The sequence below is a fragment of the Trachemys scripta genome, chromosome 10, assembly GCF_013100865.1.
Source record: "Trachemys scripta elegans isolate TJP31775 chromosome 10, CAS_Tse_1.0, whole genome shotgun sequence".
In the NCBI taxonomy this organism is placed as follows: Eukaryota; Metazoa; Chordata; order Testudines; family Emydidae; genus Trachemys; species Trachemys scripta.
Genome location: NC_048307.1, coordinates 39,854,146 through 39,866,638, shown reverse-complemented (window position 1 = coordinate 39,866,638; position 12,493 = coordinate 39,854,146). Strand labels below are relative to the sequence as shown.

General features: G+C 50.1%; 1 protein-coding gene across 2 annotated transcripts in view; it reads left to right on the top strand.

Annotated features, from left to right (window-relative positions):
- The first annotated feature begins 1,150 nt into the window (after nucleotides 1-1,150).
- LOC117883765 (protein PML-like) overlaps nucleotides 1,151-12,493 on the top strand; it is a 31,134-nt gene continuing 19,791 nt past the window's right edge. The window contains exons 1-4 of one of the 2 annotated variants that reach the window (XM_034783490.1): nucleotides 1,151-1,300; nucleotides 3,106-3,590; nucleotides 8,774-9,354; nucleotides 10,534-10,595. In XM_034783490.1, coding sequence (XP_034639381.1) covers nucleotides 1,295-1,300; nucleotides 3,106-3,590; nucleotides 8,774-9,354; nucleotides 10,534-10,595 — 1,134 coding nt within the window. In that variant the 5' untranslated portion in view covers nucleotides 1,151-1,294. Of the gene's footprint in view, nucleotides 1,301-3,105; nucleotides 3,591-8,770; nucleotides 9,355-10,533; nucleotides 10,596-12,493 lie in introns of both variants that reach the window. The other variant, XM_034783489.1, reaches the window with a different exon arrangement.

Genomic DNA, 12,493 nt, shown 5'->3' with positions numbered 1-12,493 from the left:
TGTATTGTTGTTTATTGCAGCTCCTGAGTAAAAATATTATCTATTTACTCAAAATGAGTAAGATAAGCTTAGGAATGTGTGTGGAGAAAGAGATAGCATGCTGATGAGTGAGGCTTATACCCAGTGAGTGAGACTTGGCATGTCTGTTCCCAGCATCCCCAGCACATGGGATGGAGATTCAAGTGATTGAGCGCAGCAGGACACTTGACAAACACAGACTCCTGGCATCCCCCCGGTGGATGGAGGGACCCTGATGGGGCACAGCGATCTGTTCTCATTGCCACACATAGGGCTGACCAGCAAGCATGGGCACAGGTAGAGTTACATATTTCAAGTTCCAAAATAGAGGACACTACCAGGGGGAAGAGGGAGGGGGAACTGGAGGGGTGGGTGTGTACTTGGAGGGAGGTATTTGGGGGTGCATGTGTAGTGGGAGGGGGTACTGAGGGGGTACCTGCAGTCTCATTCTCAAGGTGGAGGGCATGCCCAGGACACAGCGCCAGCCCGTCAGTGCCTCCCTGCAGGCCTCTTATCCGGGTGCGGAGCCAGGGCCTGGCCCTGTCACCCCTCTTGGCCAGGCTCTGAGGCCCCACGGCAGGACAGGCAGCCCAGCTGAGAAGCAATGGCAGCTCCGCTTACCTGGCAGGTCAGGCTAGGGCAGGTTATATGCTCAGTACCACATAGGCAGCAAATTCTGACAGGGAGCAATTTATGTTGCTGGCAGCTGCGGATGTATGGGAGGGAACAGTCGGGGCATGGAGATAGCTTTTTCTGAGCTGCAAGGTCTGCTCTGCAAGGAAAAATCCCAGACATTGCCTCTTATTTGAAAAATCCTCACGGACACAGATGGGCAGATCAAAAAAAAGAGGTCATGTCCAGGAAAACCCAGACTTATGGTAACCGTAGACACAGGCAAGTCAGGGCCTTGCAGACCTCACTGCACCCAGTGGCCGGTACCATACTGGCTTCATTAGGGACGAGCCTGCTGCGCACTGACATGTTGGCATCCCAGGCAGGACCCAGGCACAAGCACAGGCAGCCTACAAACAGGGAACTCGGCCTGTTCAGGCCCTGCAGCCAGCTGCTCCCTTCCCCCAACACTAGGCTGTACCGCCTTCCTTGGCAGCAGTGGAAACTTCCTGCAGCTCCTCCTCCCTGCAGGTCACACAGAGAAAATGAAACTAGCTGTGGCACTTCTGCTTCGCAGGAAGTTCCTTCTTACTCTCCCTTGGCCACAGCAGCAGATAGACCGTCCCCAGAGCTGTGGCAGGAGCTGGCTGTGCATCAGCTTTCAATGCAGGTATTTTATCTTTCACTCATCTTTGGGTGATAGTGTGCCATTTGTTTCCCAGCTACACAGAGGGGGTGGGGGAATTCCTGCATGAGACAACCCCAGCTCCCCACTTTTTGGAGACCATTTCTGGGAGAGACCCATTTTGGGGGGCACACATCAGCATTGTGGCACAGCCTCAGCACATCTCTGTCCTGTGACACCGTTGTGCCATGATGCGAGAGGGCAAAATGCTGTGGTTTCATGCACCCTTGTATTTCTGGAGGGTCCCCTTAACTTCCTGCACATGAGGCAGGCAGGCCGTGAATTTGGGGCTATCCCAGAAATATTGAGGAGGCTGGATCTAGTGCCCAGGATAGGACCATGGAGTTAGCTCTCAGAGCTGGCATCCTACTTGTGCATGTTCCTCTATTACTTGTCTGCTTCCCTCCCCAGCTGATATCCCAAAGACCTGACAAAGTTGCATTGCAACTGACTTCAACAGGAACTGGCTGCTAGATTTTTCAACAACCACAAGCTGAAATGGGTCTCAAAAGCAGCCCACACCTCTGAAAACAAGCCCACACAACACCCCCTAGGCCATGCTCCACCCACCTGGCAACCCACATCCCTAGGGCTAATATTCCCAGCAGGGGAGGGGATGCAGTTTGCTCTGCAAACTTGCTGACAAGGAACAGAGACTAATTTTTTGTAACTACAGCTTTGCCACGGCTGGAGCTTCACCCCATCTCCCACCCATCCGCACTCCAGTGTAAAATCCTTGTTGTTGCACTTGTTGCTGTGTCTATTCTATATTAATTCTTATGCTGTGCTCATTGCCATAGTATCTGAGCGCCTTTCAGCAGTGCATTAAGTGACTAACATATGTCATGTGGTGTTTGACGCTAACGCCACCCCTCCAACAGATCTTAGTACAGAGGTGGACAGACTCACACGTGGCATGACAGTATGCTCATGCTGAGAGGTAGCATCACCTACCTGGACTGAGATTCCTTTGTGCTGGGAGAGATGGCTCTCCTCCATCTCTTACCACTAAGGGATAATTGGAGTCCTCCTCCAAACTTTATCCAGGGCACACAGAGTCCAGCCTCTGGTTTAATAGCTGGTGACTAGTTGGCAGACACAGTGGGGAAGAGGGGTGAGATGGTTTTGTGGGAGTTGTGAGATCTCTGCATTTTAACCCCTGGGTGGCTTGAGCGAGTCACTCAACCGTGCTGTGTCTCAGTTCCCCATCTGCAAAATGGGGATAATAATATTTCCCTGCCTACCAGGACTGGATAAAATAATCTTCCCGTGGTGAGGTTTTATACTTGAGCAGTGGGGACAACGTAGACACCCAGGAGAGATAGGTGTGCAGCTCTGCTGCATGCAATGTCACTGTGAACTGTGTTCTGTAATAAGCCAGTTTGCATGATGTTGAGAGCCATGAATTTGCAATATGTAGGCACAAATATATGAGTGCAATATTCAGGGGCAGGATCCTGCAGCCTCCAGTAGGGTGCCTCTAGCCCTGGTCCATCCCATCATACAGGCCATATACCACACAGCACAACACTTCATAGTTCTCTTTGTTCCCCTTCACCCTTCCTCAAAACACAGAAACAAGGGGATACCTGGGGAAATTGAAAGGTGGCAAATTTAAAATGGATAGAAGGGATTTAAAAAAAAATACACTACATCGTTAGCTTGGAATATTATTACTGTTACATAGAGACATCTTTCCTCCCACCCACTCTCCCCCCCCATCACTCACTGGGTCTCTCAGCAGAGCAGCACAGCATTGGTGACCCCCAGGGTCTCTCTCTCTCCCAAAGGTGATGGAGGAAGAATTTCAATTCCTGCTTTGCCAGGGGTGCCGGAAAGAACCCACGAATCCCAAGCTCCTGTCCTGCCTTCACACTTTGTGCACCGACTGCCTGGAAGAGAACAAGCCCGTTGGCCAGTGCCCCATCTGCCAGGCTCCCATCCCACAAGTCAGTGGGATCCCAGACCAGGACAACCTGCTCTTTGCCAATCTGCAGGCCAAGCTGAGCACCTACCAGAAGATTGTCAGCAGCAGCGACTTGGTCTGTGACCTTTGCAACGATCTGGCCGAGTTCTGGTGCTCTGAGTGTGAGGAATTCTTTTGCATCAGATGCTTTGAGGCCCACCAGTGGTTCTCGAAGAAAAAAAGCCATGAAACCAGGAAGGTGAGGGAGCTGAAGGCAGAATCTGCCAAACAGTTTCTGGAGGGAGCAAGGAAGTCCAGAATCCTCTTCTGTTCCAATCCCACTCATAATGACCAGAACTATATTACAAGGTAAGAACATCAACCTGCTATGATTTATTCCCATAAAGTTGTGAGCACATTGGAAAAGGGTATTGGGAGGGAGGGTCTGTGGTGAAGGCCAGGCCTGGGAGTCTAGGGAACTTAGGCCCCTTTCTTCTTATACCAAGATATGAAGGTAACGCCCATTGACTTCCGCAGGAGCTACTTGAGTCATGTAGCAAGAATATGGCCCTTGGGTTCTATTCTCAGCTCTTCCACTGACCCACTATGCGACCTTGGGCAAGTCACAGCTGTGATGAGTTGGACCCCTCTTCTGGGATGCCACCTGAAGTACTGGGGTTTCACTGAGCCCCTCCTGCTCCACCAGCCTGGATTCCCTCTCCCTGTTTTGTTGAATTAGGCTCGCCAGCCTCTTGCAGCACACACACAGAGGTAAGGCCACACCCAGCTGCAGACACAGACTGAAGCCAGCTCTGTGTGCGAGGATTCACCCAGCACTCACATGCACACCCCCTTTGGGGAATAAACCCAAAATAATATTGTCTTGCGCTGTATAGAAAGATCTGCACAGCGCAAGCTCATAAAAATTCGCCCTCTCCCTCAATGTGAAGAGAAATATGCACAACTTCTTGCCCCCCCCAGGTAGAAATTGCACAAACTGGATTTAATAATAGACAAAACAAATTTATTAAATATAAAAGTGATTATAAGGGATAGCAAACACAGCAAAGCATATTACTGAGCAAATAAAACAAAATACACATACTAAGCGTAAGATCTTAAAGAGTAGTTTCAAAAAGTAATTTCTCACTCTAAATGTTATTTTAGGTAAGTTGCAGAGTTTTTGTAGCTTGGAGTTCCAGTTATTTCTTCTTACAGACTGGACCCTTGTCTCAGTCTGGACTCACCCCTCCCTTTCCCCTAAGGTTAGTTCCTTTGTCCCTTCAGGTACTTTCAGCAGTCCTTCTTCTTGGGTAGGCAATGGAGGAGAGTCAAGATCACCCCCCTCCCCAGCCCTTAAAAAGGATTTACCTAAGGCAGGAATCCTTTGATCCCCATCCACCTACAGTGGAAAAGTACCAGCAGTGTCCAAGGGGGTATTTTTCATCAGGTGACGTTATCACCTGACCTTGTAGTGTCAATGCAGCATCCCAGGAAGCACCTCAGGAAGGTGGGAGATTAGTATCTTCAGAGTTCTATTGTCCTCCTCAAATGGGTCATTCAGGAGGATTGCCTACTGTCTGGTGGGTGTTCCTCCCATGTACACACACAGATATAATTGTTACATAGTCAATATTCCTAACTTTAGAGAGAGAAATGATACATGCATACAAACTGGATAATCACATTCAGTAACCGAGGGGTAGCCATGTTAGTCTGAATCTGTAAAAAGCAACAGAGGGTCCTGTGGCACCTTTAAGACTAACAGAAGTATTGGGAGCATAAGCTTTCGTGGGTAAGAACCTGCAGGTTGACTGTCAGTGACACTACGCAAGAGGATAAATGGACACAAGTCAGATATCAGGAATGGCAATATACAAAAACCTGTAGGAGAACACTTCAACCTCCCTGGCCACACAATAGCAGATGTAAAGGTAGCCATCTTACAGCAAAAAAACTTCAGGACCAGACTCCAAAGAGAAACTGCTGAGCTCCAGTTCATTTGCAAATTTGACACCATCAGATCAGGATTAAACAAAGACTGTGAATGGCTATCCAACTACAGAAGCAGTTTCTCCTCCCTTGGTGTTCACACCTCAACTGCTAGCAGAGCACCTCACCCTCCCTGATTCAACTAACCTTGTTATCTCCATACCGATTTATACCTGCCTCTGGAGATTTCCATTACTTGCATCTGAAGAAGTGAGGTTCTTACCCACGAAAGCTTATGCTCCCAATACTTCTGTTAGTCTTAAAGGTGACACAGGACCCTCTGTTGCTTTTTACACATTCAGTAAATCATAACCTTTCCAATGAGCCATCTTGCATAAAGTATATCTTAGTTATGCCGTATTCATATCATAACCATCTTTTTATGCAGAGTATGGGGTGTAACATCACGACAGCCTCTTCCTGTGCCTCAGTTTACCCATCTGTAAAATGAGGCCAGCTCTTTTTCAAGTGGCCTCTGTACATTCCCACTCTTGCTTCAGGGTGTCAGCAGATTGTGACAGGGGTCAGGCTGGAATTCGCATCCCCCTGCACCTCTAACAGTGCCTCAGGGCTGCTCTTCTGCAGGGACCTTGAGGGGGAGGGATAGCTCAGTGGTTTGAGCATTGGCTTGCTAAACCCAGGGTTGTGAGTTCAATCCTGGAGGGGGCCATTTAGGGATCTGGGGCAAAAACCTCCCTGGCGCAGCTGCTGCTGATCCTGCCACTGAAAGCCTGGGCTCTGGTGGCTCCACTTCTTCCTCTCCCTGCTGGAAGTGGGCTTTCGCAGGAAGAGTTTGCTTATTTATTATGCGCCATGCAAGTTCCCGGGCAGCTGAGGAGCCGGTATCTGCTACTCAGCTTCCCAGGTCCCTGGGACTCCCCAGGGAGCACACTGATGAACCCAGGAAGCTTAGTAGCAGATACCGCCTCCTCAGCTGCCCCGGAACTTGCATGGCTCATAAAAGCTCAGCATTCTCCGCCTAGCTGCTCCTCTCCAGCGCTCTCCGCCCCCCTCTCTGGTGATCCCTGCCGCCACTCATCAGTTCCTCCTCTCTGCTCTGCTGGGCCCTCCTGCCGCCGCTTACCAGTCCCTCCTCCTCCCCAACTCGACCTCCAATAGGAAGCGGGTGGCAGGGGCGGGGGTTGTGTGGGAAGAAGGGGGAGGACGTGGAGAGGGGTGAGGGGGTGAGGGGGGTGGAGAGGAGGGATGCACACAGGGAGGGGGATGATAAGGGAAGGGGGAGGGAGGAGGGACCAGCGAGCAGAGGTGGGGGGCCTAGTGGGAAAGGGGACAGGATCAGTGAGTAGTGGCTGTGGGGCCGAGTGGAGAGGAGGGGGGAAAGAGAAGAGGGTTGCCTAGGGCGAGCAGGGGGGCCGAGAGGTGGGAGGACAGACTGGCGAGCAGCAGCAAGGGGACTGAGCGGGAAGTGGGGGAAGGAGGGACCGGTGAGCAGCGGCAGGAGCCCAAGTGGTGAGGAGGAGGGACACCTGCGACAGGGGAGGAGGAGGTAGGCCTGGGGCAGAGTTGGGGTGCAGTGTGGGTGAGACCACAGGCAGAAGAGGCAGGACAGGGAGCTAGCCTCACCGAGGGGAAGCTTCACCTGCCGATCATATATATAACACACATGTATAGTAATCTATTGCTGCCTGAACCAATCACTAATTAAATCCCTGGTTCTCTTAGAGGACAATGGTTTGATTATTCCTCCCATCTACCCAGCCCTGTTTCTTTGGTTGCCTGTAACATTTTAAAATCACACTTTGGGGTGGGATTAATTGGGATGTCATCAAACTGAAAAGTGACGGGGATGAAAAGAAACAAGACTGGGCAAGAGGAGAGAGAATCTCACGTCACATTTCTCTGCATGTCTCAGATTTCCTCAGGCTCTAGGTGTCTGTATCCCAGACCCCACGGTTTTAACCTCAGAATGGGCCAGATTCGGATCCAATTTGCACCATTATAAATGCAGAATGACTTCATTGTCACTGATGGGTTACGCTTGGCTTTATACCACTGTAACGGAGATCAGAATCTGGCCCAGTGAGATTACTGCAAATGAGAAGCATGTGTTGCATAGACATCCTGGATATTCTGTCTCCCTTACTCACTGGGTGCAGCTGGGCCAATGACTGCCAGCAACAGTGCAGCTGAAATCAGTGCTAAGATATTAGGGTAGATGGGACTAAGGCATTTTCTCCACCAAGTCATGGAAATCCGCTCAGCATAACCTGCATGGTGAAAGTAGTGACTGAGCCCTGGGTATGCTGCAGCTGACACCATTAGTACCATTCCTGCAGCTGCACCAGTATGTCCTTGCAAGGAAGGCTGGTCCAGTGCTTAGGGGACTAGGCTAGGGCCTGGGAGATTGGGGGTGGGTGTCAAATCCCTGTTTTACCACAGACTGTGTGTCACCTTGGGCAAGTCTCTTAGCCTTTCTGTGCCTCGGCTGTTAATTTAGTTGGTACCTGCAAGCAGTTGAGTGGAAGGAGAAATGGAATCAGAGAGGCAGGGATATACCATTTCTCATCAAGAGTGAATTGCCAACTTCTACAAACAGCTCCTAATGAATCACCTTGTAGATTCCAGCCCCTGGGTGGCTATGCTGGACTGCAGATTTTCTCCATTCATCTTCTCTTTGGAGACTGTCCCTCTTCTGTACTCCCTGAAAAACAGAAGGCATCATCCTCAGCTGGTGTAAATCATCATGGCTCCATTGATTTCAGCACAACTATTCCCATTAACACCAGCTGAGGAGGATCTATCCCAGAGAATCTCTAAGGAATTCCCCAGAATGGGAAGGGAATTTCCACAGGATGCAGCTATTATCCCATTATGTCTCTGCCCTTTTTCTCTATGTGCCAGTAGGGAATGCTTTTGTTAGGGATATGCCAATGGCCAAATATTTGAATCAACCGTCATAAATCTGGCTGCTAGTGGGAAACTTTGGAGATCTTATTTCTCCTTCTCCTCTCCTCCACTTTTCACCTTTTCCCCTGCACCTCACATCACAATAGTATTGAGTGGGAAATGGTTTCCCATCCCACTAAAATCTTCGAGAGTTCAAAACTTTTTCCACATCCTGAATCAGGACAAAAAGTCAAAATCTCAATGATTTTTCCAAACCAGAAAAGGTTTCTGTTTGCGTAAATCAAAACATTTTGTTTAATTTTTGACCTTTTTTTCGTTTTATAAAGCTCTCTCTTTTTTGACTGCAATTAGCTTGATTTTTTTTTTTAAGATTGTTTTGGACCAGAATTTTTCATTTTGAAAATGTTGAAACTAACCCTTTTGAAACATTGCTTGACATTTTGTCGAGTCATGAAATTCGTTTACACAGATCCTGTTTGCGAACGGTTTCACTTGGGACTAATTGGCATTTTTTGACTAAAAAAAAAATTTATTTGAAAAAAATCCCAACCAGCTCTAATCACGAGGCTTAGAATGTGGCTACAACCAAAGGCCTTGCCCCAGCCCCAACTGTAGCCCAAGCAGTGGTTTGTGGAGAAGATGGACTTCTTAGGATACATTCAAATTAAACTGTATTGTGTTTGCATCAGTAGTATCTACTGCAGAGGATGTTTAAAGCCTCTCTGCTGTTCCTGTGCGCTCCTGGATAGTGAGCATTCAAAACTCTACTGCAACATCCAGACGGAAATCGAGCGGCGGCAGGAGGAGCTGGGGAGCCTGAGCGAAGAGCTGAAGAGGAAGAAGGCCCACTTTGAAGATGTCTATAAAAGCCTAAAGGGCAAAGCTGACCACATAGACCAGGTGAGGACTGAAAACCAGGAGCTGATCCGAAAGAGAGTCGAACACATGGTGAAGCTGATCCGAGAGAAGGAGCAGGAGCTGCTGGAGATGGTGGACAGGCAGCACCGCCTGCGGAACGAGGATCTGGAGGGGAAGCTGAAGCAGATGGAAGCCGTGCTCAAAAGGATGGGGGCTGGTGAGCAGCTAGTGGAGAAGATGCATCTCTATGCATCGGACCAGGAAGTGATGGACATGCACCCCTTCATCAAGGAGTCCTTAGAGGAGCTCATGAAGCTGCAGCCTCTGGCAGTGGGAGCCAGTGTCCAGGCTGGAGACTTCGCCGAGTGTAAATCCAAACTCCAGGCTCTGTTTGAAAGAGTGACTGGGGAGAGAGGTAAGACGCTTTCACAGACCTGACCTATGTGGCTCCTGCTGGAGTGAGATAGGGTGGTGCTGGGTGGGCTGGAGGAATGGCTGCATGATGCCATGTCTGATTGACATGCTAGATGGTCCTCATTGTACCACCTGCCCTGCCCTGCCTTGCTAACTACTAATTATTGTACCTCAAAAATGGCACAAACTATTTTCCCTCTTGCAAAATGCTCCCTGTGAAATCGGAGGAAGATGTTACACTTTGGGGCAGGTACATTAAAACCCATAAAATATCAGTGTCTCTCAAGAGTCCAGGAATTCTTTCCCTCTTTGCATAATTGACCCTCATTCAGCTAACGGTGCTCTAACTTTCAGGGTTCAGCCTCGGTCCCATTCCCCTGATTCCCCATCGCCCCATGCCGTGGGTCCCTCATTCCCACCAGTGCAAAGTGGGTGGCAATAGCTCCCTTTCTGATTCCCTAGCCTTTTGCACCTACTGATGTAAAGGATGGCCTGAGGTGCAGGACAATGGAGAATCCAGCCTGTGCATTCCAGTTTTGGGATTGCAATCCATAGCACTCCGACGCAACTGGGCCTGCCCGTCAGCTAGCTGGATGACTTAAGAGCTAGGAGTTGCCCCTTCAGAATAGGAAGCTGTTTCCCAAAAGCAGGGCCTCAGTGTCTTGAAGGACTCAGGACCACCTCCTCCAGTTGAGGCCATTCCTACATCACTGCAAGCCAGGTGGCAACTCTATGCTCTATCCAAAAGCAGGCAGCCAGATTCACGCCTGGTGTAACTCCACTGCAGTCAGTTCCACCAGCAATGAGGTTGGGCTATTGGTAGCATCACTCAGTGGTTTCTGCCCCATCTCCCCATGCAGATATGAAGATTGTTAGCCAGGATTTTATGACGTGCTGGTTTTACTGCTGTGATTCTGCTTGCCGGACTCCCGGCTAAGATAGCAGGCACCTATGTCCCTCGCTCATCCAGAAGCTAGCAGTTGGGCTTCTGATGAGGGATAGGGAATCAGAATGAGAAGCAAGCCAGATCTTACAGTTACAAGCCTTTCGCAAAGGCCACTTCCAGCTCAGCTGCTTGCAGGGCATGGGGACACTCTGCTGACACTGTAACCAGGAATCTGGGAGTATTTTCACTGCCTCTGAGAACAGCCCCGCCCAGCTCAATCTTTCTCCTTCATAGATGCTGCCTTCTGCGCTGCCCCAGCAGCTCCAGTGAGTGAAGTGTCTTCAGCTAAGGACTGGGTGAGAGGAGCTATTTGCATTTGCCCTTATCAAAGGGGTAGGGGAGGGCTCCTGCCATGCCAAGGGCTGGGGGAGCACTGATTCTGTAGTTGCTCCCACCTGCCGCACTGGCTTAGTTTACATGCATGATGGGGGGTAAGGAGTGCTGAGCAGGACTAGGAGTGCGGCGGGGGACGCGATTCTGCACTGATGGGAGCGTGGCTGCCGTGTCCCTCCCACCAAGTGCTAGCAGGGGAAAGGCCGAAGGAGGGGAGCATGGCACCTCATTGTGCTGAAGCCCGTGGGTGAGATTCTGTCCAGACACCTAATAACATAGATCCCCCAGGGACCTTCACCACCATGCAGTTCTACTCCATGACATTCTGTCTTTATCCCCGTCTCCCACCCTTGGGGACAGGTCTGTTTCATGCTTCTCCCTTCATCTGGAAGAGCCCCCGCCCACATTCAGAGACCTCTCCCTCTTTTCTTCCACATCCCTTCTTCCCACCCCATTCTGTCACCACCCCCCATTCGCTGGCGAGCCGCTGCTCTGCCTGCTCCACCTCTCACTGGTTGGTCTCTGTAACGGGGTCACACACCCCATACTGAGCCTAGGCAGAAGGGAGTGGAGAGTCTTTCCTGCTTACAGGCAATCAGCTTGATCACACACCTGCATAGCTGCCAGAACTGCCAACCCTGGAGACAGGCAGCCACACCTGTGACCAACAGAGAAAATGACCCAGTATAACTAGGAGAGAACAGAGAGGGAGAAAGAGGCAGAACGGCCTAAGATAGTCAAGGGGCTACAGACCCACACCAGGCAGCCTCTGAGAAAGCATCCAGGAGACAGAAAGAGAGTGCATGCCCTGGAGTTGAAGGGCTGATAGAGTCAGTTTAAGGAGGGAGTTCATGGACTGCTCTGATTGAAAACAAACTGAAGAGGGTCAGTTAGGAGAAGCTGGGACCCCTAGATAGGCCACACAAAGAGGTGGTGATCCCATGGAGGCTGTAACTTCCTTTGGACCAGAGCCTGGCCTGGCTTTGTGCCTCGCAAAGCACTGTAGCCCAATGGTGGCCCTATATAAACAACTAAGGAGACAGAGAAGCACATTTGGATGGGTGGTCCATGATGTGACATCGTGCCTTCATGATGTCAAGGAGAGGTAGTGTGGCCTAGTGGATAGAGCACTGGATGGGGATTCAGGAGATTAGGGTTCTATTCTTGGTTCTCTGGCTGGGTGACCTTGGATATGTCACTTTCCCCTTTCTGTGCCTCAGTTTCCCCATCTGTAAAATGGGGATAATGCTCCTTTGTAAAGAGCTTTGAGATCTGTTGATGAAAAGCACCACATAGCAGCTAGGTATTCTAATGCCATTGACTTTAGTGGGGCCAGAATGTCACCCGTAGGATTAAGGCCTGCAGAGACCATTAGATCATCTCATCTGACCTCCTGCACAGCCCAGGCCAGAGCATTACACTTCATGATGCTGACTTGTGCTCCTCTTCTTGTAATTGAGGCAGGGGCAAGTTGAGGCCTGTGCCAGCCTGTTATTCCCGACCTCTCCAGGGCTGCTTGCAGCAGCATGCGCTCCCCACAGTTGAACAGGTACTATGGCACATATGCCCCCTTTGTTCAGCCAATCATCATTTAGCCCTGTGCTTGGTAGTTTTTCACTATGACTCTAGCCAAATCTTTAGTGGTTGCTCCCCTCTAGGGGTGGTGAAACGTCTAGTGATGCAGGACACTGATAACTATAGAAAAGGGTCAGCTGTCTCCAGCCCCTTGGGGTTCAGACCCCTTTAAACCACAGCATTTAACCCCTCTGCTGGGGTGTGTAGGGGAACCCAGACCCACCCACTCCTCTTGTTTCCAGTCCATGGACCCTATTTGAAGCATTTAGAACTGGTTTCTCCCAGC